Below are 26,755 nucleotides of genomic sequence, written 5' to 3'. Positions count from 1 at the left end.
TGATGAGTCATGTTAATCATTCTAATCAGGGAGGCCAAACCAGAGTGGGAGATGACAAGATAGAACTGTGATTATTTTTCCTGGAAAGGGATAAGGCATCAATGTCCCTTGCACTCAAAGAACACTTGATATTACTTTTCTATTTGATTTTCTCAGTAACCCTTTCAGTTATATTTAACATTTTTTTAGTTCTGTCTTTATTTAATGCCTTAGGCTGGGAACACTGGCCTCTTCTGTAGGACACATCACAAACTCCAGTGTGTAGACATTTTGTTGTGATTTTTGCTTTGTTTTGTTCTTGATATTAGAGATGGAACTCAAGGGCTCTCTACCACTGAGCTACATCCACAGTCCCTTTCATTTTTTGGTTTTAATGTCTGTCTCCTCCACTAGGCTGTAAGTTCAATAAAGGCAGGAACCGTGTCTGTTTTCATCCCCCATTTAATCCTCAATATGTAACAGTGCCTTGCAAACAGTAGTCACTCAATAGATAGTGACCAAAAAAAAAAAAGTAAATCCAAAGGTCTGGGACCTGGGAGCCATCTTTGATTTTCCAAAGTCTTGTGTGCTGAATAAAGTCTTTTAACCTGAAACACAGTAGTTTTTCATTAGCCATGAATTAAATTAAATGAACAATAATAACAGGAAACACTTATATAGTGCCTCCTGTGTACCATGCTCTGTGCTAAGCACTTTACATTCATTCACTCATTTAATCCTTAGTAAAACCCTGTTAAGTAAATATTGTCATTATCCCCATTTTATAGATGGGGGAAATCAAGGCATAGGGGTTCACCAACTTGTAAGTGACAGAGCTGAGATTTGAACTCTAGCTATCTGGCTCTAAACTCCATGATCCTAACCACTATGCTGCCTTTCAACAGCAAATGCTCACAGGGAGCATTAGAGAGAGAGAGAGCAATTTCCAAAGGGAATTTTCACAGGTGCAGCTAGGCCTGGAAGCTAGTCTGCTCTCTGTGCAATGCTCCTCCCACTCTGCCACACTGGATATGGCTGCTGATATATAGCCTCTGGGAATGGAGGCACAAAAAGAGATCTGAGAAGTCTAGTTATTTGTGCAGAAAAACAGTCTTAGGTAGACTAGGAAGCTCTCAGCAGAAGAACCATAGCAGCCACTAGGGCAGAAACAAATATGACTACCGGGTCCCTTGTCTTTTAAAAAAAAGTTACTTATTTTTGCAGTACTAGGGATTGAAGCCAGGGGCACTGTACCACTGACCTACATCTCAAGCACTTTTCAAATTTGGAGACAGGGTTTTGCTAAGTGGTCGAGGGTCTCACCAACTTGCTAAGGCTGGCTTTTAACTTGCAATACTTTTGACTCAGCCTCACAAGTTACTGATATTATTGGCATGCACCACCATGCCCAACTACCAGGTCCCTTTCTTGGAGCAGGGACAGATGGTGGGCTTCTTTTCAGAAGTCCCTGATTGAGGCCTAATCTGGTCTTTGTGCACTCATTTATCACACTGTGACCTCACCACAGATAAAGCCATCCAAGGCCATTTCTGCCACATTTAAATTGGGCATACAAGGAGAAAGGAAACCTATTGGAGAGATGAGATAGTCTGACCTGCAACCAGACGTGTGTAGGAAGTTGGGGTGGGGCCTCAAATAAGTAGTGAACTGGAGGAAAGGTGTGGTCAAGGCTGACAAAACTCCTGCAGTTAAGTGATAAGAGATTATAGCAAAGCATCTATAATCAACTCAGTTTAAGAAGTTCAGAGCTTCTGGTTGGGCTTCTTGCCACAACAGAACAGCACCGTGACCATGACCTTTTTCTCCAGGCAAAATCTTCAGGAGGGTCTCCGAACCCTCTCTGTTATGCAGTGGATTCCAATCTATTTAATTTTAGGTGAGTGAATTCCAAGGGCTGGGAAGCACATGGGAGCACATCAAGAGGCCAGACACCCCCAGATGAGGAGGGTTCTGATGTGATCATCTGATTGTTCCCCCCTATCATGGGGGGAAGGACTGGGCTGGTGGCACAAAGGTCAAGAGTGAGGCTGTGGCTTTTCTTGTTCAAAGAGTATTTCAGCCTTCTCAGGAGCTGTCCCCTGTTAAGCAGGCTGAAAAGAATCACATTTGGGCATAGGGCAGAGGTGGTGATGGCTTGCAAAGCTGGTGTTACTAGGAAGACATGAGGTGATTTTCTAGTATGAGACTGGAGAGAGAGAATTGTGAAAAACCCAGGGCTACCTTAGTGACACATTGAACAGAATTTTGAGAAAGGACCAATTTTTTGGTGGACTGAGGGCACAACAGTCATCAATGCGGAACGGATGGGCTGACAGACACAAGCTCTGGCCAGCTAGAAACCAGGGCTTTGTGGGATATCAATTATAGGGCCAAGCCTGGAAACAGGATGAGAAAAACTAATGTCATTCTGAAGGATAAACAGGTAGAAAACAGCTGGCTCCAATCCATGGGAGGCTATATGACCCCTTAGAACAGAGGATCTTAACCAGGGGTCTGCAGACCAAGAATTTGAGGGTAATTACAGGACTTTGAATTTGGCTTGAAAGAAATACATTTTTCCTTTCACTAACCTCTAGTGGAAATGGAGCATATCCCTTGATGATGAATGTAGGCAATAAACCCCAGAAGTGTCAGCAGCCCCTGTGACTTTGTAAACAGCAGACACCACAGAGATTTGCATTTCATATTAAAGTTGTTACAGGCATCTTGAAATTTCATTTATGCCCATGACTGCTTCAAAATTCCAGTAGTTATTAGAAAGACTGATAGATCTGGTTATTTATGCATAAACCAAGAAATCCATATTGGTTACTAATATCACGTTTTGAAGGAATATTGTGATAACTGTATTTTAATATAATGGGCTTCTTTTGTATGTGTGTGAACCTTATTTTGTGCATTTAAAATTTTTTTTTAGTTGTGGATAGACACAATACCTTTATTTATTTATTTATTTAAATATTTATTTTTTAGTGTAGTTGGACACAATAGCTTTATTTTATTTATTTATTTTTATGTGGTGCTGGGGATCGAACCCAGGGCCTCACATGTGTTAGGCAAGCGCTCTGCCACTGAGCCATAACCCCAGCCCTATTTTGTGCATTTAAAAATATTTTTCAGAGAAGGAGTCCATAAGCATCACCAGGTTTCCAGGGAGGTCCATGGCACCCCCAAAAGATAAAGATTTATTATACCTTATTAAAAAGGAAATTCTCTACTTGGGAGGCTAAAGCAAGAGGATAAAAAGTTTGAGGCTAGCCTTGGCAACTTAGGGAGATGCTAATTCAAAATAAAATATAAAAAGGGCTGGGGATGTAACTTGGTGGTAGACGCACCCTTGGATTCAATTGCCAGTGCCACAAAAATAAAATAGATGATAGATGATAGATAGAGAGATAGACAGTAAAATGGAATCATGCCTGAACTCATCAATGGTTTGACTCTAGCTGTAAAAAGAAAAGAAAGTTAATTTTTGTAAACTTATTTGTTTATAGTTTTTCAGTTTCTTTTTGTTTTCCTTTGCATTCTGCCTTAACTTCCTCAAAGAGACCCCTTTGCTAAGTTCCAGTCCTCAGCTAGAAAAGTGAGCTGCAAGGGAATTTCCTAAGAGACTTGGTATAGCACTAGCAGCCATCATTTCAAGTCTGGAACCCCAAAAGAGTGAGCAAATAGAGGCGAGAGAGCAAGGGAAAGAGGTCAGGAGAGGAAGAGCTGAGGGCTGGGGGCGTGGCTCAGTGGCAGAGCACCTGCCTGACTTGCCCTAGGTTCAACCCCCAGCACCTCAAAATAAAATAAAAGTTAAAAATAGGAGAGAGGAGGAGCTGTGGATCCTTTTAGGCTCATGGTCTCTTCTACACAGGAAGGCCTTGGTATAATACTTGAACACAAATGCCCAGATTATCTTGGTCTTCTGAGGTGGCTCTCCTTATTAAAACGGTCTTATTTTTCTCCCAGAAAAATCACTACTTCCTGAAGTACTTTTTCTTATATTCCTTTTCCCCTTTCAAAGGACACTGTCTCTGGGCAGGGAAAGAACTGAGGGACTATCAGGCAACTGAATAGGTAAGGGACCAAGAAGGTGAGGGTAAGCCTTCTGCATGCTAAATCTCTCCAGCTTCCAGTGGTCCTGGAAGAGCTGGAGGACCGGAGTGGGCATGTTAGGGACACATGATGGCATGGTTGTGTCATCAGTGAAATCACATAATAATAAATGTGAATGTTGTCTTTTGCCTACATTTTAAAGGTTATTTTTTTATTGTGATAAAATACACAGAACAGCAAATTTATCATTTTAACCATTTTAAAGTTTACAGTTCAGTAATGTTCAGTACATTCACCATCAATCATCTCCTGAATTTTTCATTTTCTCAAACTGAAAATCTGCATGTGTTAAACACTAACAACCCAATTTCCTCTCCTTCCACTACTTGCAACTACCGTTCTCCTTTCTGTATATGAATTTGCCCATTCTAGGTACCACATGTAAGTGGAATCATACAGTATTCATCTTTTTGACTGACTTACTTCACTTAGCATAATGTTATTAAGATTCATCCATATGGTAGCATATGTCAGAATTTCCTTTTTAAAAAAAAAATTAAGGGGCTAGGGTTGTGACTCAGTGGTAAATCGCTTGCCTTGCACATGTGAGGCACTGGGTTCAATCCTCAGCACCACTTAAAATGAATAGACAAAGTAAAGATATTGTGTCCATGTGTAGCTAAAAAATATTTTAAAAAAATTAAGTCAGGTTCTTGCTATGTTGCTAAGGTTGGCCTCAAATTCAAGATCCTCCTGCCTTAGCCTCCCAAGTAGAGAGTTTCCTTCCTTTATAAAGCTAAATAATATTACCTTATATGCATACACTAAATATTGTCTATGCATTCATCCATTGATAGATACTTCTGCCTCTTGGCTACTTTAAATAATGCTGCTGTCAACATGACTGCTTAAACTGAGTGGGATGGCACATGCCTGTAATCCCAGCAACTCAGGAGGCTGAGGCAGGAGGATTGCAAGTTCAAGGCCAGGCTCAGCAACTTAGTGAGATCCTAAGCAACTTAGTAAGATTCTGTCTCAAAATAAAAAAATAAATAAAAAGGGTTGGGGATGTAGATCAGTGGTGAAATGTCCCTGGGTTCAATTTCTAGTATTGAAGGGGAAAAAAAACATAGGTACATAAAAATCTCCTGAAGACTCTGCTTTTCTGCTTTCAATTTTAATTCTCCACATCCTCAGCAGCACTTTTTTTTGGTGCTGGAGATTGAACCCAAGAGCACTTTACCACTGAGTTTTATCCCCAGCCCTTTATGTTTTTTGAGACAGGGATCTCACTAAGTTGCTTAGGGTCTCATTAAGTTGCCAAGGCTGGCCTTGAAATTGTGATCCTCCTGCTTTAGCCTCCAAGACACTTGGATTACAGGTACATATCACCACAAGCAGCTATAACCATGCTAATGGGTATGAAATGATATTTGTGTTTTTTAAAATAGTTTTTTAGTTGTAGATGGACACAATATCTTTATTTTATTTGTTTATTTTTATGTGGTGCTGGGGATCAAACCCAGTGCCTCACACATGCTAGGCAAGAGCTCTACCACTACCACTAAGCCACAACCCCAGCCCTTCATTGTGGTTTTGACTTGCATTTTTCTAGTGATTAGTGATGCTAAACATCTTTTCATGTGCTCTTTATTTATTTATTTAGGTACCCAGGATTGAACCCAGGGCCCCTTAACCACTGAGCTACACCCCCAGCCTTTTTTTAAATTTTTTAACTTGAGACAGGGTCTTGCAAGTTGCTTGGGGCCTCATTAAATTGCTGAGGCTGGCTTTGAACTGGCAACCCTCCTGCTTTATCCTCCTGAGCTGCTGGGATTACAGGCATGTGCCACCATGCCTGGCTCTTGATTTCTTTTAGATTTATTATTATTCCATTTGGCTTTCTCTACTAGTTTAGATGTTAAACATCCTGATTCTGTTCATTTAGTGATTATTCTAGATATTAGAAGAATCCTGGGTCTTGGCGAGTACCAAATTAGCTATGTCATCTACCAGGTGTGATGTCTACAGAGATTAAAATCTGTTCTCCAATAGTTACAGAGCAAGCACTAAATATAAGTAAGACCTTGGGCTGCCTTTTCTGAGACTACAAATGAGTTAATTACATGTTCTTTACTATCTAGTAACAGAGATAAATGAATCATTTATTCTAACATTGTGCATAGTTTATATGCCAGTGCTGGACACATACACAAATCACTATAATGTCAGATAGGCTGTGGTAAGCAAAAGAAAGAGCCATGATAAAGTGATATTAGGGTGTCAGGGGAAATATTACAAATGGTTGAGTGGATCAGGAGAGTCAGGAAAGGAAAGAAATGATGTGGTTAAGTAGGACATGAATTAGCTTGACACTATTTTTTTTGGGGGGGGTTATAGGTTATATTTGAAGAACTTGAAACTAAATTGATGGTCTGTCCATATTCCTTCTTCCTAAGCAGAAACCTTTAAGTTCAACTCTTGTTCTTTTTTCTCTTCTTTACACATCCTTCTGATATACATGGGGGGAGTCTGCCCTCTAAATTTTAGTTTTTGATACTACAAAAAAATAGAATATAGTCTTGTGGATCAGCCAGAGTTCTGCCATCTACTGCTACAAGATCTTGTGCAAGTAACTCTCAGTTATTTTTTAATGTGATCTTGAGCACTCCACCATAGTAGAAACAGAGCATACATAGTGCCAGTCTCTCAAGAATGTCCTAAACCTGGGCACAGTGGTGCACACCTATAATCCAAACAGCTCAAGGGGCTGAGGAAGAAGGATCTCAAGTTCAAGGCCAGCCCCAACAACTTATAGAAGCCATAAACAACTTAGGGAGACCCTGTCTTAAAGTAAAAGATAAAAAGGGCTGCAGATGTGGCTCAGTTGTAAAGTGCCTCTGAGTTCAATCTCCAGTAACCCCACCACCACCATAAAAAAAATATCCTGATCATCAATGAAGTGAGAAAATTCTCAACAAATGGTAGTTTTCTTCCTTTCTATCATAGAAATTAATGTTACTTGGAATTCAACCACCTTACCTTAGTTTCTGCTGCTATAACAGAGTATCACAGATTAGATAACTTATCAACAATAGAAGTATTTTTAGCTCATAGTTCTGGAGGCTGGCAAATCCAATATTAAGGTGCCAGCATCTGGAGAGGGTCTTTTTGCCACATCATCCCATGGCAGGCAGAAAGCAAGAAATGAGAGTGAGTACATGCAACAGGGAGGTGCAAGAGGAAGCCATGCTCACCTTTATCAGGAAGCCGCTCCTGGCTGGGCACAATCAGGAGCCACTTGTCAAAAGAAACTAACTTTATTTTTAGAACCAAACACGCCAAACAAAACAGCCTCTCAGGAAAAATCCTCAGAGCCTCAACTGCCACCACCGGCTTTCCACAAGCCTGTCTCTCTCCCCACAAGCTTCTTTCCACCTCCCACAATCCTCCTGCTCTTGAGGCCGATTGGCTGGGTCACGTGGGCAGAGCCAAAAAGGTCCCCCAATGAGCAGCTCCGTGGTCTGAAAGGGCAGGGAAACAGTCCAATGAGCATCACCGCAGAGGAGCCAATCAGCTAGATGTTGCTGGGGCCGAGGAGCCAATCAGCTAGATGTTGCTGGGGCTGCTGTGAGCCAATCATCAGCCGGCAGCTGGAAGTTTGCTGGCAGCTGGAAGTTTGCTGGGGCCCCTTCGGCTATGGCTCTCAACACTCCTGTAATGACAGCATGAACCTATTAAACACTTAAAGTTCCCACCCCTCAAAACTGTTGCATTGGAGATGAAGTTTCCAACACATGAATTTTTGGGGACACATTCAAACCATAGTACCACATCATGAGACTGGCAACCTTGCACTTGACCCACAGATGCATGACAATCACTTCCAAGGTAGATACCCTAGACTTTAATTTCGTTGCACCTTCAGGAAGAAAAAATATAACTAGTTCCTAGAAAATTAAGCAGATAAAGGACTATAATGCATTCCCAGCATCCCCCACAGGCCCCGTCAAGACATCCTTCCCTGCTCCCTCTCCATCCTCCCTATAACTGCATTGGGCTGAAATTTTAACTTCCTGTGGCATCTTTCAAACTGGTTTGATATAGAGTAGCCTATTCTGGGTTCCCATTGCCTCTCACCTGAATCACTAAAACTCTTAGCTGATCTCCTTGGCTACAGTTTTTTTTTTTTTTTTTAAGAGAGAGAGAGAGAGAATTTTTAATATTTATTTTTTAGTTCTTGGCGGACACAGCATCTTTGTTTGTATGTGGTGCTGAGGGTCGAACCCGGGCCGCACGCATGCCAGGCGAGCGCGCTACCGCTTGAGCCACAGCCCCAGCCCTACAGTTTGTCTTTCTTTCTTCCTTTTTTTTCAGTCCTGGAAATTGAACCTAGTGCTTCGTGCATGCTAGGCATGTAAGCTACAGCCCCAGATCCCTGCCTACAGTTTCTATGGTTCCCACAGTTATTCCAAGTTGTCTTCCCAAAATACAGATATGATCAAGCCATTCCTCTGCTTAATAGTCTTTACTCACTACTCCTCAGCTCTAATGCCTACAGCTTCTTTCTCTGCTTTACTTTCTGTTCTATGGCTTCCTCATGCTTCTTGTAGTTTTGCAGGTTGTACTGTTACTCAAAGGCCTTGGATTCTATCATCTCCAGGAATTTGTTCAAGCACTTCCTGTGCATGGAAGGCCTATCCTCCACCAATCAGTCAAACTGCTACCCTTCTTCTTTAAATATTAACATTCACATGAAGCCTAGAGTGCCTGAAAGCAGGAACTTCGTTTTCTACATATATTAATATAAGTTAATGCACAAAGGTGCTCAAAATAGCTCTTGGTACATAATGCTTAATAAATGCTACCTACTTTCTTTTTTCCAAAGTTTGGAGTGAAGATATATGACCTCTCTGAGCCTCAGTTTCTTCATCTGTGAAATGGTAATAATAAAATTACTTATCAGGATTGTGAGGATTAGATAAGATAATTTCACTTTAGGTATTGAATAGACTGCTATCTCGTAGCAAATGCTCAATACACAGAATCAAGGAGCAAATTTGTATTACTTTCATTATTTCAAATCTTACTCCCTTCTTCTTCTTCCCAGTCCCCAATGATCTCCCCATGACTTTGAGCACAGCAATTTCATATGAGGCAATCTCAGTCAATGTATTTTTTTTATATACTGGATATTGAACATAGACACTTAACTACCGGACTGCATCTCTAGCCCTTTTTATTTTTTATTTTGAGACAAGGCCTCACTAAGTTGCTTAGGGCCTTACTAAATTGCTGCGTTTGGCTTTGAACTTTCGATCCTCCTGCCTCAGCCTCCTGAGCCACCAGGATTACAGATAAGCAACACGTGTCTGGCAATTCCAGTCAATGTTTGTTGAATTATTACATTATCTTTTACTACTATAGTTTCTTACACTTATAGTTAATTGCTTTTCAATAAGTAATCATAAAGCCACTGAAAATCCTCTTTGACAAACCAGCTGCATTCTTGGATTTCTGCAAGCATTGGGCCAACTGGCTCCATTTGACAGGTGTTGCCAAAACTTAGACTTCATTCATTACCCTGAAACATAATGTTTTCACCCTTCATTTCCAGCTTATACTGGAAATAACTGGTTACCCATGGCCTTACACACACACACACACACACACACACACACACCTCTGATGGCATTTCCTTATTTGGAAGAAGGGCACTTGTGGTTTCTCTTCCTATTAACTTTCACCTGCCACTTGGATAATTTTGAAATTGAACTTCTCCCTGTACTACAATTCAATGTAACAAATACATATCATGAATCATCTGCCTGTGCTTGGCCCCAGGCTAATGACTACTTTCAAAGTTATATATAACAGGGAAAGGGCCAGACATATGAGGTACTAGTTACACAAGCAGACTAAGTGGAACAGGGACAAACAGGAACACAGCATGTTAGAAGGATGCAGAGGAGGATAGCTTTAATTCTATCCAGGGGATTAGCAAAGATATCACCAAGTTAGTGTACTTTAAGCTAAGTCTAGAAAGCTGAGGAAATTTTGATAAGCAGAAAGTTAGGGAGAGAGTATTCAAAATAAAGGAACAGCATCAAAATAGGGGAACAACTGAAAGTAGAAATTTAAAACACAGTACCCCTTTAATATCATCAGAGTGAAATACTTCTGAATAAATACAATAAAAACATTTATGTCAATAAACACATAAAGAAAAAAGAAAGATCTCAAACACACTAATTTTTAGTTCAAAAAGCTATAAAAACAATAAACTAAGTCCAAAGTTAGCAAAAGGAAGGAAATAATAAGGATTAGAGTATAAATAAATGAAATAGAGACTAGAAAAAATAATAGAAAAGATCAACAAATTCAAGAGTTAGCTTTTTTGAAAAGATAACACTGACAAGCCTTTTTTAAATTTTTTTTCTTAGTTTTAGATGGACCACAATATCTTTATTTATTTTTATGTGGTGCTGAGGATCTAACCCAGTGCCTCACATATGCAAGACAAGTACTCTATCACTGTGTTACAACCCCAATCCTTGACAAACCTTTAATTATACTAACCAAGAAAAAGAGAGATAATATCAAATAAAATAAAACATGAAAGAGGATACATGACTACTGATACCACAGAAATACAGAGGATCATAAGACTAGTATGAATGATCACATGCTAGTAAATTGGACAACCTAGAAGAAATGGATACATTCCTAGATACATATGACCTATCAAGAATGAATCATGAAGAATTAGAAAATCTGAACAGACCAATAATGAGTAAGGAGACTGTGTCAATAATCAAAAATCTCCCAACAAGTTAAAGCCCAGAACCAGATGGCTTCATGACTGAATTCTACCAAACATTCAAAGAAGAATTAATATCAACATTTTTTTGTAATACTGGGGACTGAACCCAAGGGTGCTCTACCATTAAGCTACATCCCCAGCCCTTTTTTATTTATTTTTTAATTTGGAGACAGGATCTTACTAAGATTGGCCTCAAACTTGAGATCCTCCTGATTCAGCCTTTCAAGTAGCTGGGATTACAAGTGTGTGCCACAGTATCTGACACTCAACATTTCTTAAATGCTTCCAAAAAAACTAAAGAGGAGGGAACACTTCCAAACTCATTTTACAAGGCCAGCATTACCCTGATATCAAAGGCAGGCAAGAAAACTACAATAAAATAAAATTCTAGGTCCATATCCCTAATGAGAAAATAGAAGAAGCAAAAATTCTCAACAAAATATGAGGGAACCAAATCAAATATCACATCAAAAATATTCACCAAAGCTGGGCATGTTGGTGTACCCCTATAATCCCAGGAAGGAGGCTGAGGCAGGAGGATCATATGTTCTGGCTACCCTCAGCAACTTAATAAGACCCTGTCTCAAAAAAAAATAAAAGGGCTGGGGATGCAGCTCAGTGGTAGAATAGTCTTGGATTCAGTTCTCAGTACCACGCACACACTCACACATACACACACACACACATGCACGCACACACATGCACACACATACACAAGCACAACTTACAAAAGAAAAAATAAATTCATCAAAATCAAAAGGTTTCACACTAAGAAAGAGAACCCCCCATTAAGAGAAATAAAAGATAGACAAGGACTGGGTGAAAATATTTGCAAATCGCATCCCAGAACAAAGATTTGTATTTAAAATGTATAAGCACCTCCCAAAGTCAATAGTAAAAAAACAAATAACCCAATTGAAAAATGGGCAAAAGATTTGAACAGAAGTTTCACTAAAGAGGAAACACAGAAGGCAGATAAGCAAAGGAAAAGCTGGTAAGCATCATCAGCAATCAGGGAAATGCAAATTAGAATGATGATGAGCTACAACTGCACATGTTTTAGAATGGCTTGGTCGGCCTCAGTACAAACTAAATTAGAAACCTGTGGGGCTAGGGATGTGGCTCAGTGATAGAGTATTTGCCTAGAATGCCTGAGGCTCTGGATCAATCCCCAGCACTGTAATTTTTTAAAAACATATTTATTTAGTTATTGGCAGACACAACATCTTTGTTGGTATGTGGTGCTGAGGATCGAACCCGGGCCGCACGCATGCCAGACGAGCGTGCTACCACTTGAGCCACATCCCCAGCCCTGTAATTTTTTTTTAAAAAAAGGAACCTATGTATATGAAATTCATTCTTTTTTTTGAGAGAGAGAGAGAATTTTTAATATTTATTTTTTAGTTCTCAGCGGACACAACATCTTTGTTTGTATGTGGTGCTGAGGATCGAACCCGGTCCACACGCATGCCAGGCGAGCGCACTACCGCTTGAGCCACATCCCCAGCCCTGAAATTCATTCTTGATAATCCTCTTCACATTCATTCACTTGACTGTGAACAAGATGTTGGAACTGTCTCCTGGTCTCAATGTCATGCCTAAGGGAGTGTTACACACACATACACACAAGTGCTTATTTTTCATCACTCCTTCCTCAGATGCCTTTGCTTTATGTCATGAAATTCCTTGTTTTGTGATCTTTAGCTTTTCTACTTTGGGCCTCTGTTTATTCTCTTTATTTTTACTTATTTATCTTTTATTAGAGCTTTATAGTTGTACACAGTAGTTGGGTTCCTCCTGACAAAGTCATACATGCATGGAATTCAATTTCAGTTCATAATCTTCCCCTTTTCCTCAGGTTCTCCCTCCCCTCTCCATTCTATTTTGAAGCTCTACTCTACTAGACTTCCTTTCCGTCCTCTTAACCACTGAGCCACATCCCCAGTCCTTTTTATTTTTTATTTTGAAACAGGGTCTTGCTAACTTGCTTAGGGTTTCCCTAAGCTGCAGAGGCTGGCCTTGAACTTGCAATTCTCCTGCCTCAGCCTCCCGAGTAACTGGGATTACAGACATGCACCACCACACCTAGCTATTTAGTTATATTTAATTGGTTCTTTTTACTAATGCATAAAGGTGAGGTTCCCTGTGGTATATTTATATATGCAGATAACATATTTTTTAAAGAATTCATTCTGCATTGCCTCCCCTAACCCATCCCTCTACTCTGCCTCTCAGTCTCCTTCTTCTACATTACCGATCTTCCCTTTATCTTCATGATATCCTACAATCCCACTTTTGTCACCCCGCGTTACACTGATGATATTCAAACAGGCTGGATCTGGAAGGCTTGTTGTCAGATTGCACTTCTGGTTTCCTGCAGAGCCACACCTGCAGTTCCAATAAATTCCACAAGATGGTGTTTATCCAGGTAAGGGCACCTAGGCTACCTTAGGACTGGTAGATAAACCAAATATGAAAGAAGGCACACAATCTGGCTACACTTTTAAAATAATGTCGTATTTAAATAGCATTGCACATGCTAACTAAACATTAATCACTTAAGTTGACTTTAAAGAGAAAATATTTATTTATCTATTTATTTATTTATTTATTTTCAGCCAGTCTAGATATTTGTTGACCTACTGTGTGCCAGGCACTATTGTAAATCCTGAAGATTTCAACAAAATTCATTCAAAGCAAGATACATTTAGACCACCTTTAATTAAAAATTTTTGTTTTTGATTTTTTGCAATACTGGATGGAACCCAGAGCCTAGCACATGGTAGGCAAGTGCTCTCCTACTGATCTATACCCCTAGCCTTATTATTATTATTGAGACAGAATCTGGCTAAATTGCCAAGGCTGGCCTCAAACTTATGTTGTTTCTGCCTCAGCCTCCAAAATTGCTGGGAATATAGATGGGCACCACCATGCCCTGTTCATAACCTGAGTTTTTAAAGAAATGCCCACTGTGTCTTTTTACTGTTATTTTCATTTATGACTCAAATGCAAGAGACAAGCCTGTTGGTAACTCGAGTTTCTTTTGTTTCTCTGAAAATTTCATCTACCATGATGTGGCAGCTTGTTAAAGATGTCATTCCCTTAGCTAGGTCTTTTTTTTTAATTCACAATATGTGTATTTAGCCCATCTTTTCCATGAATTCAAATTTAAAAATGGAATGTAGCTCAGTGGTAGAGCACTTGTATCAGATGCAATGCACAAGGACCTGAGTTCAATCCCCAACATGGCAAAAACTACATAAAAATAAAATGGCATTCATTTCCCAGAACTGTAAGAAGCATTATGTTTGCATTTCACAGCTTGCTGTGTTCCTTTGCTAACAGAGATAAATTTTTCCCCCTTTGAACTTTCATAACATTGTGAAAGGGAAAAAACAGAACATGGTCAGGCAATTTCTATTCTGCATTTTTTTTCTCAGAATCAAATAGCCTGTATACTGCCTGTATACTGCAGGCAAGCTCTGGAATGCGCAGACTTAGCGGTTCAGAAAAGAAAGGAGGGTCAAAATTTTAGAAAGAATTTCCTGAGGTTCCAGAATGGGAATAATCAGCCACCAGTCCAACATGATGTTCTATTTTCTAAGAAGTACTGCTGTCCTTGGACCCCTGATGAAGGTCTGCTCTGAGCACTTCATGGTTCTGCTGTTAAAATCTCAGCCATTGAGAGCTCCAGATCCAATAATTCAGAGGTCTTCCTGGACCACAGAAGATCTAGGCAAGGGTACAAGGGGAGAAGGAGAGAAGAGGCCACTCTGACTTTGTGCTGCTCCTTTGGTGTGGAGTGGAGATGGGAGTTATGGGAGGTGTGCTGAAACTGTAAAGAAACTGAAGGGCATGATCCCATGTGTCTCCTCAGGATCTATTTCCATTATCAGTATACCCTACTTCATGGTGTTCACTAGATTCTGGTACTTGGCTGTGCTCGCTTTAGCCTGGCTTGCTTATGATTGGAATACTCACAGTCAAGGTAAGTGATGGGGGCAGAATGGTGGTCCTGTCTGTAACACAGATAAAACCGCAGGGTGAAGGAAGTGGATGAAGGGGGGGGGGAATAAAGTGGGGAGGGAAGGGGACAGAGGGCTTTGCCAGGCTGCCCAGAAAGAATTAAGAGGTTGGAGTTTCTGAGAAGGTGCCCCCAGCCTTGAGATGTTGTCCCAAAAACTTTTTGGATGGCTCCAGAGGAACAGGGGCTTCCTGTCTTGGGAGTTGGGTTAGGGATGGTACTTAGAGCTTTAAGGTGTGGAAAGGAGACCCCTTTAAGGGCATGAGTACTTCCAGCAGAACTCTTCACCTGTGGGAGAGGTAAAGGGACTGGCAAGTCTCCAACTGCTCTTCCCTTCCCTTTTCTATCCACAGGTGGTAGGCGTTCAGCTTGGGTACGAAACTGGACCCTCTGGATGTATTTCCAAAATTACTTCCCAGTAAAGGTGACTATCTTTCTTCTGGATGCCCTTGATCCTTTTTGCCCAGACTCTGACCCCCTATCCAGTTCCATTTATTCAAGAGTGCTGGTGGCCATCAGTGAAGGTCAAGGCCCAGAGGTATACTGCAGAGCAGAGACCCAAGATGGATGGGCAGGTGGGGGAACAGATGAACAGTGGAAAACCCAGGTTAGCCTCTTTGACCACTACGACACCTGGCAAGCCTATGTCAATGATGGCATCCCAAGGAGCAAGGATTTGAGGCTCCTAGAAGGAAACATAGGCTACCCATTGGGGTCTGAGTCTACCCATCCCCTCTTTCTTCTGTCTAGCCAATGCTCTGACTCAATATCCCTCTAACAGCTGGTGAAGACACATGACCTTTCTCCCAAACACAACTACATCATTGGCAGCCACCCCCATGGAATTTTCTCTTATGGTGTCTTCATCAACTTTGCCACTGAGGCCAGTGGTTTTGCTCGGATTTTCCCATCCATCACTCCCTTTTTAGGGACCTTGGAAGGGATCTTCTGGATCCCAATTGTGCGAGAATATGTAATGTCAATGGGTGAGTATAATAAATTATTCAACTTTTAAATTTTGCTTATTTTTTATTTGAGCATTAAAATTATACATAGCACTTGGGTTCATTTTGGCAAAATAACATATGCAAGGGATTTGATTTAAATCCCCATTCCCCCTGCTTTTCTTTCCCTCCTCCCTCCCCCATTCTCCCTCTTCTCCTCTAATGATCTTCCTTACATTCCTTCATTTATTTACTTTTTATTAGTATTTTCTATGTATACATACAACTGAAATTCTTTTTGGTACAATTATTCCATTTTAGAATCTATCTCAGGGCTCCAACACTGATAAGCACTGGCAGTCATTCCCTCATAGAAAAGAACTTGGTAAAAATTGAATCTAGAATACACTGGGCCAGTGTCAGGAGTATGTGGTGAAGCATATGACTATCTGAGATCTGGGAGGCAGGATTTGGTTGGGCAACTGGGGAAGTTACAGGCATTCATATGATTTGCCAGGATTCCTTTCACAGAGGGAACCAGAAGGCTGAGTTCAGGATCAATGCCAAAATGGAAAGTAGAAGTTGAAAGCCAAGTATTAAACAGAATCACAAACAAAAATCAGGGATGATTCACCAGACTCTTTTCTGGGATGTCAGTTGCTTTCTTTTGGCCAGTCATCCATACAGCTCTCATCCAAGGGTAGCTTAAAAACATTTTAGAGTCTCTCAGACCAGCTGGTATACTTTTGGTTCATGAACTTCATCTCCTTGGAACACCTCTGCCCTTGCATAAGATGCCATCCCTCAGAATCCACAACAACTTCCCCACACCAGGCTTTAAGCCAGGGCAACCTGACAAATGTCCTCTCTAGATGAATATTCATCCTTCTGGACACCAGAGGTAAGATACATTTATCTGAAGGGGACAAGTAGAACCACTAGAATCCTAGGGGACGCTTCTGCTTCCCTCTGAGGTTGACATGACCCTGGTGCAGGGATCTCTCTCCAAAGCTGGATCCTGGAGTCAATTTCTGTCATCGCAGTAGAGAGTAGAAGGTGAATGAAGGGCAAAGACAAGATTCAAAAGTGATGAAAGACTCTGGCTATCATTGAACAACAAGGTGTCATCCACCTTCCACTGTTCATTGCAATTTGGCTTAGGTAGGCTCCCAGGTCTGCCTACTCTTTAAAACCACCAGCCAATGGCTCCCCTTTGGCAGGTTTCCCTTAGGGAAGAAGCATGTTGATGGTGGCTCTAGTCCTGATCACCCATGGAGGAAAGAACTCTGGAGGGTCTTCAGTGCTGTCAGCCTGAGAAGAGTGGAAGATGGCTGTAGTTCATGGGTTTCAAAGAATGTTGATTTAGAATTTAGTAGACTCTGGATGAAAGAAGGCAGAGGAACTCAGTATAGTCCCAATTGTATCAGCACAGACCCCCAAGTCAAGCATGTAGGCCTAAGGATCCACCTCAGGCTAGGTCTAGCCCAGGATATGGGGGCCAAAGACAGAGGGTGGGAACAGCAACAAGCAGGAGACAAAACTGCCTCCAACAGAAAGAGTCTGGAAAAACCCTGCACCAAGTTTCTTCTACCACTTGACTCTGGTTTCACAGGTATATGCCCAGTGAGTGAGTTGGCCCTGGAGTACTTGCTGACCAAGAAAGGCTCAGGAAATGCTGTGACTATTGTGGTGGGTGGAGCTGCAGAAGCCCTCTTGTGCCGCCCAGGAGCCTCCACCATCTTGCTAAAAAATCGCAAAGGTTTTGTGAAATTGGCTCTGAAGACAGGGTGGGTCCCTGGGTTCTGGGCTCTCTTCTCACAATGACACAGGACCTCTGTAGCCCTCTCCAAAGTGGTGTCCTCTCTGGGAAACCTGTTAGGGGGGGCCCTTCTTCACTCTGTTTCCTTCTACCCCTTTACCACTGTGCCTTGTGGATGTTTGAACCTCCAGACATATTACAGTGGACAATTTTCTCACTTGAAGTTGGTGAAAGAATTATAGGAAACCTTGCACCTTTTGCCCATTAGCCTGATAAGCTGGGTGTCTAGGGAAGTGGGGCTTCATTCTATATCCATCTACTCACTGGGAGACCCTGAGAACCTCCAAAGGGCAAGGAAGTCACTAGCCCTGGTGCTACGAGGATTGCCAAGATGAATAAGGCACAAACCCAAAGAAAATCTAATCTGGTTTGAAAAAATATATTTTTAATATATATTTTCACTCATTCAGCAGTTATCAAATACCTACTATGTGTAGGGCATAGGACTAGGCACTGAGGCTCTAGAAATAAATAAGACCTGGTCCTCACAAACCCACAGTCCATTGTGGAAGACAGACCCACACACGTATCATTACAAAATGTAATCAGAATCAATCATTTACCGCCTCACACAACCACCTAGTTTAAATTACCATCATACAATACTTCTATCTACTCTCCCTGCTTCTGTCTTCCTCCCTTACTTCCAAGAGTCCATTTACAACTGTAGCCAGAATAATTTTGTTCAATATAAGTCAGATCATCTCACACTCAAAATGCTCCAGTGGCTCCCATGCTATTTGGAACAAAAGCCAAAATCCTCAAAAGGGCCTAGAAGACGCTAAGTCTCATCTAGTCCTCAGCCACCTCTCCTTCCTGACCTCATCACTCATTACTTCTTTTCCTTGTTTGTTCCTTCACAACTCCACTGGCCTTCTTGCTGTTCCCCAAGTACATAAACTCTTGCCTTAGGGTCTTGCCCTCATGTCCCCTCCACCTGGAGCATTATTCCTCCACATGGCTGCTTGGTCCATTCCTGTACATCCTTCAAGCCTTTGCTGAAACATCTCTTTTCAAATGGCTCTATCCTGACTCTCCTGCTTTACTGTTTTCCCATTGTATTTATCATCTTCTTATATATCATCTATTTTATTTACCTGCTATTTTAGTGTTTATCTTCCTCCTCTTCCAGTAAAAAAGTAAGTTCCATGAGGTCAGAGATTTTTTTTGATCCAGTGTGTTCACTGATATATTCTGAGGGCCTAGAACAATGCTGGCACATAGAAAGAACTCAAGAGATATTTGTTGAATGAACCAAGTGCATAAGGGAGATGCATACTAATTGCTATGGAAGCATCAATTCCATGGAAAGACCTTAAACCAGAGTAGAGGTTTCATAGTTCAGTGACATCTGAACTGTGAATTTAAATAGTAGGAGTTTCCAGTCAGATGAAAAGGGAGAAAGAATTCAAGCATTCCATGAAGATATATGAAATATCAGGTACCATGTTAGGCCCTTGGGATTCAAAGGTGAATACGATACTATTCTCACTCCCTAGCCCTGCGTTACAGTCATCTCCTGGGGAAGTCAGACAGGAAAGAAGATGACTGTAACGCAGGGCTAGGGAGTGAGAGGACAAGAGACAGGTCAGCAGTAGATGAGGGGCACCAAAGCCACTGTAGGGGGTGGGGTATTGGAGGTAGCTAAAGAAAATTTCTTCTAGGGGACAATATCAGAACTGAGAATTGAAAGGCAAAGTGGAATTTGCCACAAGAAGACAGAGGGAGCAGCATGAACACATAGATGAGAGAGAACTTTGCACACTTAGTATGGCTAAACAGGGCTCAAGGAAGGAGCAGGGAAAGGGGCAGCTAGCCAAGTAGGGAGAGCTGGAGCACAAAGGCCATGCTAAGCCCTACAGTACACAGTGAGGAGTTCTGGAAGAATTTCAGTGAGAGCAGTGACATGTCCACATATGCAATTTAGGAAGATCATTCTGGATGCTGGATTCACTGTAGGCAGTTAGGTGTCCCAGATTAGTTTCATTCTGTCACAGTTCGTTTGGGAGGGTGGGACCTGGCAGGAATACTTGAATGCTTAAATTTTTGACCTATAATGAGGAGGTTGGAGAAATTTCTGATCTTGGATGGAGTTTTTCCGGGGGGAGATTTTGCTTGGGGAGGTTTTGCTTCCTCAGGGATTTCATACCCTGCCCTTCTCTTTGCAGGGCATACCTTGTCCCTTCCTATTCCTTCGGTGAGAATGAAGTTCACAATCAGGAGACGTTCCCTGAAGGCACATGGTTAAGGTTCTTTCAAAAAATCATCCAGGGAGCATTAAAAAAAGCCCTGGGAATAAATTTGTGTACCTTCCATGGCCGGGGCCTCACTCATGGATCCTGGGGCTTATTGCCTTTCAATCGGCCCATTAACACTGTTGGTGAGCTTTCCACATTCCCTGGGCAGAGTGGGTCCTTGATCCCCCCACCTCAAGTCATCAAGTCCTAGGAGATGTGACTAACAGCTAGGATGGGACAAAAGGAATTCTAGTAGGTGTGGTTTAGAGTAGGGTGGGGAAGACAATTAAGCAGATAACAGTTGTGGCCATTCCCAGGTGAGAGAGTTCAACAGCTGTCATGAGTACATCATTATTCATACACACTCCTTCAGCTCCCTCCTGTGCTTACTCTGGTTCTCTGCAATATTGTTGATATTAGGTGACCAGAGCATGAGGGCCAATATAGAGCTGGAGCAGGGGTAGGGGGGTGAAAAATGAAGACAATACAGGGTGTGGTGGTGCATGCCTGCACTCCCAGCAGCTCAGGAGGCTGAGGCAGGAGTACTACAAGTTAAATGACAGCCTCAGCAATTTAGCAGTAACATTTAAAAAACGGGGGGGGGGGGGGGGGGGCGGGCTGGGGATATAGCTCAGTGATAAAGCATCCCTGGGCTCAATCCCGAGAGAGAGAGAGAGAGAGAGAGAGAGAGAGAGAGAGAGAGAGAGAGAGAGAAGGAAGGAAGGAAGGGAGGGTGGAAGTAAGAAAGAAAGAAAGATCAACAACAATAAAAAAGCATGAAGGAAGGGGAAGGGCCCAGATACTGTCAGTATGTGGCCCCAGTGAGGGAAGGGTAGTGTGACTTGGGGTGGGGACTCTGATGCTTCTCTCTTCTCCTTCTCCACAGTTGGGGAACCCCTGCCAATTCCCAAGATTAAAATGCCCAACAAGGAGACTGTGGACGAGTACCATGCACTCTACATCAGTGCCCTGCGCAAGTTGTTTGACCAACACAAAGTTGAATATGGCCTTCCTGAGACCCAGGAGTTGACAATCATATAACAGGAGCCAGATTCCCTGTTACTAAACCCACAAAGTCACAAAGGATCCAAATAGAGAAAATAATAAAGGAAGAATGTGGAGAGGAGCTGGATCTTAAGGATATGAAGTGATGACAACCAAGCCAAAAGTACTTATTGAGTCTGGGTTCCAGAAATGGTATCCCCTCCCAAGTGACAGAGTCAAGTATGGAGAAAGGAAACAGTTTTAGGGCAACAACCCTGTTTAGAGGTCTTGTGAGTCACTCTAACCAACTAATTGAAGTAATGAGAAGCCAACAAACACTGTGCCCTGTCCTCCTAAACCTTAGCAATACCATTACTATTTAGGGTTAAGATTAGAAGCTTTGTGTAGAAGAAGGGTAGCTTGTTTTATCTCAGGTTCTTTCCTTACAATTTGGGGACTGCCACAAGGTAAACAAGGGGCCTGAACTGTGGCTCACGCAGACAGGATTCCCTCACCTATGACAGAGTTCCAGATCCACCATGCAACTACGTGTTTCTTCTATAAAAATAAAGTTCTAGATATATAAAACAGTATACAACTATTTCCTAATTACATTGTAGTTCACTACTGGGCATCCGTCAAACTTAAAATTTATTCTTCTGACCAGAAAGTTGGTGTGTAGAAAGCTATTTCTTTCTTCTTTATCATCCACCCTTTACACCACGCCTGACAGAAGAGGTGAGGGAATGGAACTATAGCTGCTATAAGTGTAGGAGACAGAAGCAGAAACACAGGAACTGGCACAGGTTATCATGGAATAGCCCACGTTTCCTAACCCCATACAACCACTCTGAGTCAGATGGGAGGGATCCACAAGACCATGAATCAGCTATAAATTTGCTTGATGTCAAATACCTACTGTTATGGACCAGGGACCGTGTCATCACTTTCACAACTTTTGTCTCTTAATGCTAATGCCCTCTGAGATTGACATTGCCATCATCCCCATTTCATAGTAGCTGAAATTACTAGAAGTTAAGAAACTTACACAAAGCCATACAATTTTGGATAGAACTAGCATTCAAATCCAGGTCTTACTAATTCCAAACCTAAGTTCTCTCCATGAGCCACTACAGATCCCATTCCTGATTTCCTAGACAACCATTTTTTCTGCTTCTCATTCCTAAGTGAGATTCTACAGGGCTCCACCAAATTTAGTCATAAACGAGGGAAAAAATGGCATGATTCTACTCATGATTTTCCCAGGGAAAATTCTTCATTAAAATACTATTAATGCCGGACTCGGTGGCTCATACCTGTAATCCTTCCCAGTGGCTCAGGAGGCTGAGGCAGGAGGATCATGAGTTCAAAGCTTGCCTCAGCAAAAGTGAGGCTCTAAGCAATTCAGTGACACCCTGTCTCTAAATAAAATACAAAATAGGGCTAGGATGTAACCACTCCTTCTTGCAACAACCTGCAACCTCCAACAATCCCCAAGATTAAAATTCCTAACAAGGAGAATATGGACAAGTACCATGCACTGTACATCAGTGTCCTGTGTAAGTTCAAGTGACCTCAAGTGCCTCTGAGTTCAATCCCCAGTACCCCCCCACCCCCAATTTTTTATATGAATAGAATGGAATCAAGAATACAGAAACAAACCCATACATTTATGGTCAATTAATTTTCACCAAGGGAGCCAAGACAATCTGATGGGGGCAAGAATAATCTTTTTAATCGATGATGCTGGGATAACTGGATATCCACATGAGAAAGAAATTGAGGTTGAGCCATAACCTAACACCATATGTAAATATTAACTCAAAATGGATCCCATACCTAAAGAGAAAGATACAACTATTAAACTCTTGGAAGAAAACATGGGTATAAAATATCATGATCTTGAGTAGGCAATGTTTCTTAGATATGACACCAAAAGCACAGCAACAAAAGAAAAAAAATAGATAAGTTTGGCTCCACTAAAATGAGACACTTTGAACTTCAAAGCACACTGTTAAGAAAGTGAAAAGATAGGGCTGGGGCTGGGGCTGGGGCTCAGTGGTAGAGCACTTGCCTACCATGTGTGAGGCACTGGGTTCAATTCTCAGCACCACATAAAGATAAACAAACAAAATAAAGGTATTCTGTCCATCTTCAACTCTAAAAAATTTTAAAAAAGAAAGTGAAAAGATAATCCATGGAATGGGATAAAATATTCATAAATCATGTATTTGATATGAATCTAGTAGCCAGCATATGTAAATAACTCTTACAGCTCAATGACTAAAAGAACAATTTTAAGCCAGGTATAGTGGTGCATGTCTGCAATCTCAGTGACTTGGGACACTGCAGCAAAAAGGTCACAAGTTTGAGGTCAGCCTCAGCAACTTGGTGAGACCCTGTCTCAAAATAAAAAAATAAAAAGGGCTGGGGGTGTGACTTAGGGGTAGTACACCCCTGGGTTCAATCCCCAGTGCTGCAAATAAATATATTAAAAATAAGTATAGGTAAAGCAAGATATCAAAGGAATACATTTCATCTTGAACAAAGTAGGCACCTTGCTTAACAGCTACAGGAAAATAAGCGAATGCTGGTAACATCAGAGTTGAGGGAGGGGTGCCTGCAGGTCCCAGAGCAAAAGCAATGAAGAAATTCTGGCAAAATTATCCAAAATCGGCAAAGAGAAAGTCTACTATTTGCAAACTCATGTCCAGTATCAATGAAACAAGACTGGACTCTGTAATCTAATACTGTCACAAATCAACAAGCTGAGAAATACAAATCGAGGATGAGTTATAAAACACAAGTGATTAAATTATTAGATTCTCAAAGGAGCTCAGTCATAAAGGGGTTTGATTAAAATAGGAAAAGAAAGGATCAGTGATAGAGTTACCATAGAAGTTTCCCAGCTCCAAATATTTACCATGTTTCATTACATATCTCATTGACAATAGTAAATTTCCAGAGAGTTGATCCCATTTCTTTCTTCACATACCATTTTAGAAGTTCTATAATTTTTTATTATGGTCATTATTTTTATATGTATTTTTTAGTTGTAGGTGGACACAATAGCTTTATTTTATTTTATTTTTTATGTGGTGCTGAGGAGCGAACCCAGTGCCTCACATGTGCCAGGTGAGCACTCTACCACTGAGCCCCAGACCCAGCCTTATGGTCATTATTTAGGACTTGTGAATTTAGTTAAAATTATAAATTATTCTGAGATTTATTCAATAGAACTTTCATTAAGAGCTGTGTAATAGTCTCTCTTGCGCTATTTTTTTCTGTGAGATAGACAAGTTATTACTCGGATGTTTTTAATGTCTTTTACAAGGTTAAGTTGCTACTTGTCGTTTTTGCTTCTGAAAAACAAAAGTATAGCATTCAAAAAATTTAATGCTCTTGGAAGGTTTTGAGGGTAACAAAGAATGCCTATTTTTACTTGAGTGAAAAGTAAAATAAAGGTATTCTGTCCATCTACAACTCCAAAAAAAATTTTAAAAAAGAAAGTGAAAAGATAATCCATGGAATGGGATAAAAAAGGATGTAACCACTCCTTCTTGCAACAACCTGCAACCTCCAACAATCCCCAAGATTAAAATTCCTAACAAGGAGAATGTGGACAAGTACCATGCACTGTACATCAGTCCACTGGGATTACAGGTATGAAAAAAAAATTTGATCCATAACCTAACACCCATTCCATGGATTATCTTTTCACTTTCTTTTTTTAGCAGAAAAAAATGTATCACATCTCATTCTAACTTTAGGACTTTTTTTTCTAAGTTGAGATATAGTTTGCAAACCATATAATTATCTCTTTAAAGTGCAAAATTCAATGTTTTTTTCATATATTCACAATAGGTGTGTATTTTAAGACATCTTATGATGCAGAATTTCTGTTAAGTATTTGGCTTTACATAGTTAATAAGGATTTTAAAATTAATATATTTGGATTTTCCTTTTCCTTATTTTCACTGTCAATTTGATATTTTCACAGGGTTAGATGAGTTTTAAGGAACAAATTATAATGTATTATTATATTGCACCAATAATATATAAGTTTACCTTATGACAGCTTAATGCTTGGATTCCACCCAGGAGCTAATATAGGCTATAAGTTATTTGCAAACAATACAGTTGTTCACTTTTAAAATGCAAGAGATAGTCAGGCATGGTGATTCACTCCTGTGATCCCAGCTACTTGGGAGGCTGAAGCAGAAGTATTGCAAGTTCAAGGTCAGCCTCAACAACTTAATGAGACCCTGTCTCAAAATAAAACAGTCTAGGGATGTAGCTTGGTGATACAAGTACTGGGTTCAATCTCCAGTACTACAAAACAAAGAAAAACAAAACCCTTAAGACTATAAACTGAGAAAATTGTGAAATTGTTAGAATTTATAAGAAATCTCATTCAAGAAGTGCTTAATACAAGATAATCAACACAAATATATTTTTCTGTTTACCAATAGCAACCAAGTAGAAAATATAAAAGTGCTACAAAAACTTGCTGAGATATATAAAGGATTGTGTGAATAAAGGGAAAGATATACCATGTTCCTGGGTGAGAAAACTCAATGTTGTAAATATATAATTTCCAAATTAAATTGAAAGGTTTTTTTTTGCTTCCAATTAAAAACCTAGTAGGATTTTGTTTGGAACTTGAGAAAGTTATTCTAAAATTCATTGAAAAGAATAAACAGTAAAAAATAACTAGGCAATAAAGAAGAATGAAATTATGTCATTTGCAGGGAAATGGATGGGAATCAAGAGAATTATTTTAAGGGAAATAAGCCAAACTCAGAAGATCAAATGTCATATGTTTTCTATCATATGTGGAAGATAGGGAGGAAAAAAAATGTTGGGGGTGGTCTTATGAAAATAGAAGGAAAACCAGTAGAATAGGGGAAGGGGACCAGAGAAAGACAGGAGGGGAGGGAAAGAGGAGGTACTGGGGAATGAAATTGACTCAATTATATTTTATATTGTATGCATATACAAATATGTAACAAAAAATCTCACTATTTTATAAAATTATAATATACTAATAAAAATGGGAGGAAAAAATAACGGCATTTTTTAAAAACTCAGAATAATGAGGAGGAGCTAGCTTCACTAGATAACAAAACACATTATAAGTGTCCAAACATTAAAATTAAATAGTAAATAGTACTGGTACAAAAATATGCATATATATATATATATATATATATATATATACACACACACATATGTATATATCAATGGATCAGAACAGAGAAATGGATGTGTGCACGTGTGCATGCGTGCATACACACACACGCACACACACACACACACACTAAACACAGGAGAAAAGAAGCCTCACAAACAGGGAGAGGGGTGGATTGTTCATTGCATGATACTATAGGGGAAATAAGCTACTATTTTGGGGGGAGGAGCTGTAATGTCATCTCATACTGTTTACCTAAATGTATCCTAATTAGATTAAACCACTTCATTTGAATGATCAAACCATAAAAATAGTAGAAGAAAATGAAAGGGCCCTCAGAAAACAGGCTTTGAATTTTGAGTCCTTCCACTTGCAGTTCCCTGTGGTGTCTTCCCCTAGGAGAAAATGGAGGGGCTTTCCTTGGGGCCTACAATGTTCTTCTTCTTTGACCCTGATGGTTTCTAAGCCAAAGCAATACCCCAATCCAATAACATAACACTATTATCTGAGTATGCAGCAAAATCAGTGGTCACGGTCCCTTGGAATGTGTGGAACTGAAGCAGGGGATGTAGCTCAGCGGTAGGGCACTTGCCTAGCATGCATGAGGCCTTAGGTTCCATTTCCCAGTATCACAGAAAGAGAGAAAAGTATTTGTGGAGCTGAAAAATAATGGAATGGCGTCTCTGCCCAGG

General features: G+C 40.6%; 1 protein-coding gene across 1 annotated transcript; it reads left to right on the top strand.

The window, feature by feature from the left end:
- The first annotated feature begins 1,791 nt into the window (after nucleotides 1-1,791).
- Dgat2l6 (diacylglycerol O-acyltransferase 2 like 6) lies at nucleotides 1,792-20,929 on the top strand. Its single transcript, XM_027935763.1, has 7 exons — nucleotides 1,792-1,876; nucleotides 14,742-14,852; nucleotides 15,242-15,312; nucleotides 15,670-15,874; nucleotides 17,445-17,619; nucleotides 19,820-20,031; nucleotides 20,775-20,929. Exons 1-7 carry the CDS (start codon nucleotides 1,792-1,794, stop codon nucleotides 20,927-20,929), a joined length of 1,014 nt encoding a protein of 337 aa, XP_027791564.1.
- Nucleotides 20,930-26,755: the final 5,826 nt, after the last annotated feature.

The sequence above is a fragment of the Marmota flaviventris genome, chromosome X, assembly GCF_047511675.1.
Source record: "Marmota flaviventris isolate mMarFla1 chromosome X, mMarFla1.hap1, whole genome shotgun sequence".
Classification (NCBI taxonomy): domain Eukaryota; kingdom Metazoa; phylum Chordata; class Mammalia; order Rodentia; family Sciuridae; genus Marmota; species Marmota flaviventris.
This window is presented reverse-complemented; position numbering and strand designations above follow the sequence as displayed.

Bases quoted from the DNA above. Each gene is read 5' to 3' on its own strand.
- Dgat2l6 (XM_027935763.1), top strand. From the start codon at position 1,792: ATGACCTTTTTCTCCAGGCAAAATCTTCAGGAGGGTCTCCGAACCCTC. The intron at 14,853-15,241 runs GTAAGTGATGGG...TTCTATCCACAG, and splicing joins TTGGAATACTCACAGTCAAG to GTGGTAGGCGTTCAGCTTGG. The intron at 17,620-19,819 runs GTGGGTCCCTGG...TTCTCTTTGCAG, and splicing joins AAATTGGCTCTGAAGACAGG to GGCATACCTTGTCCCTTCCT.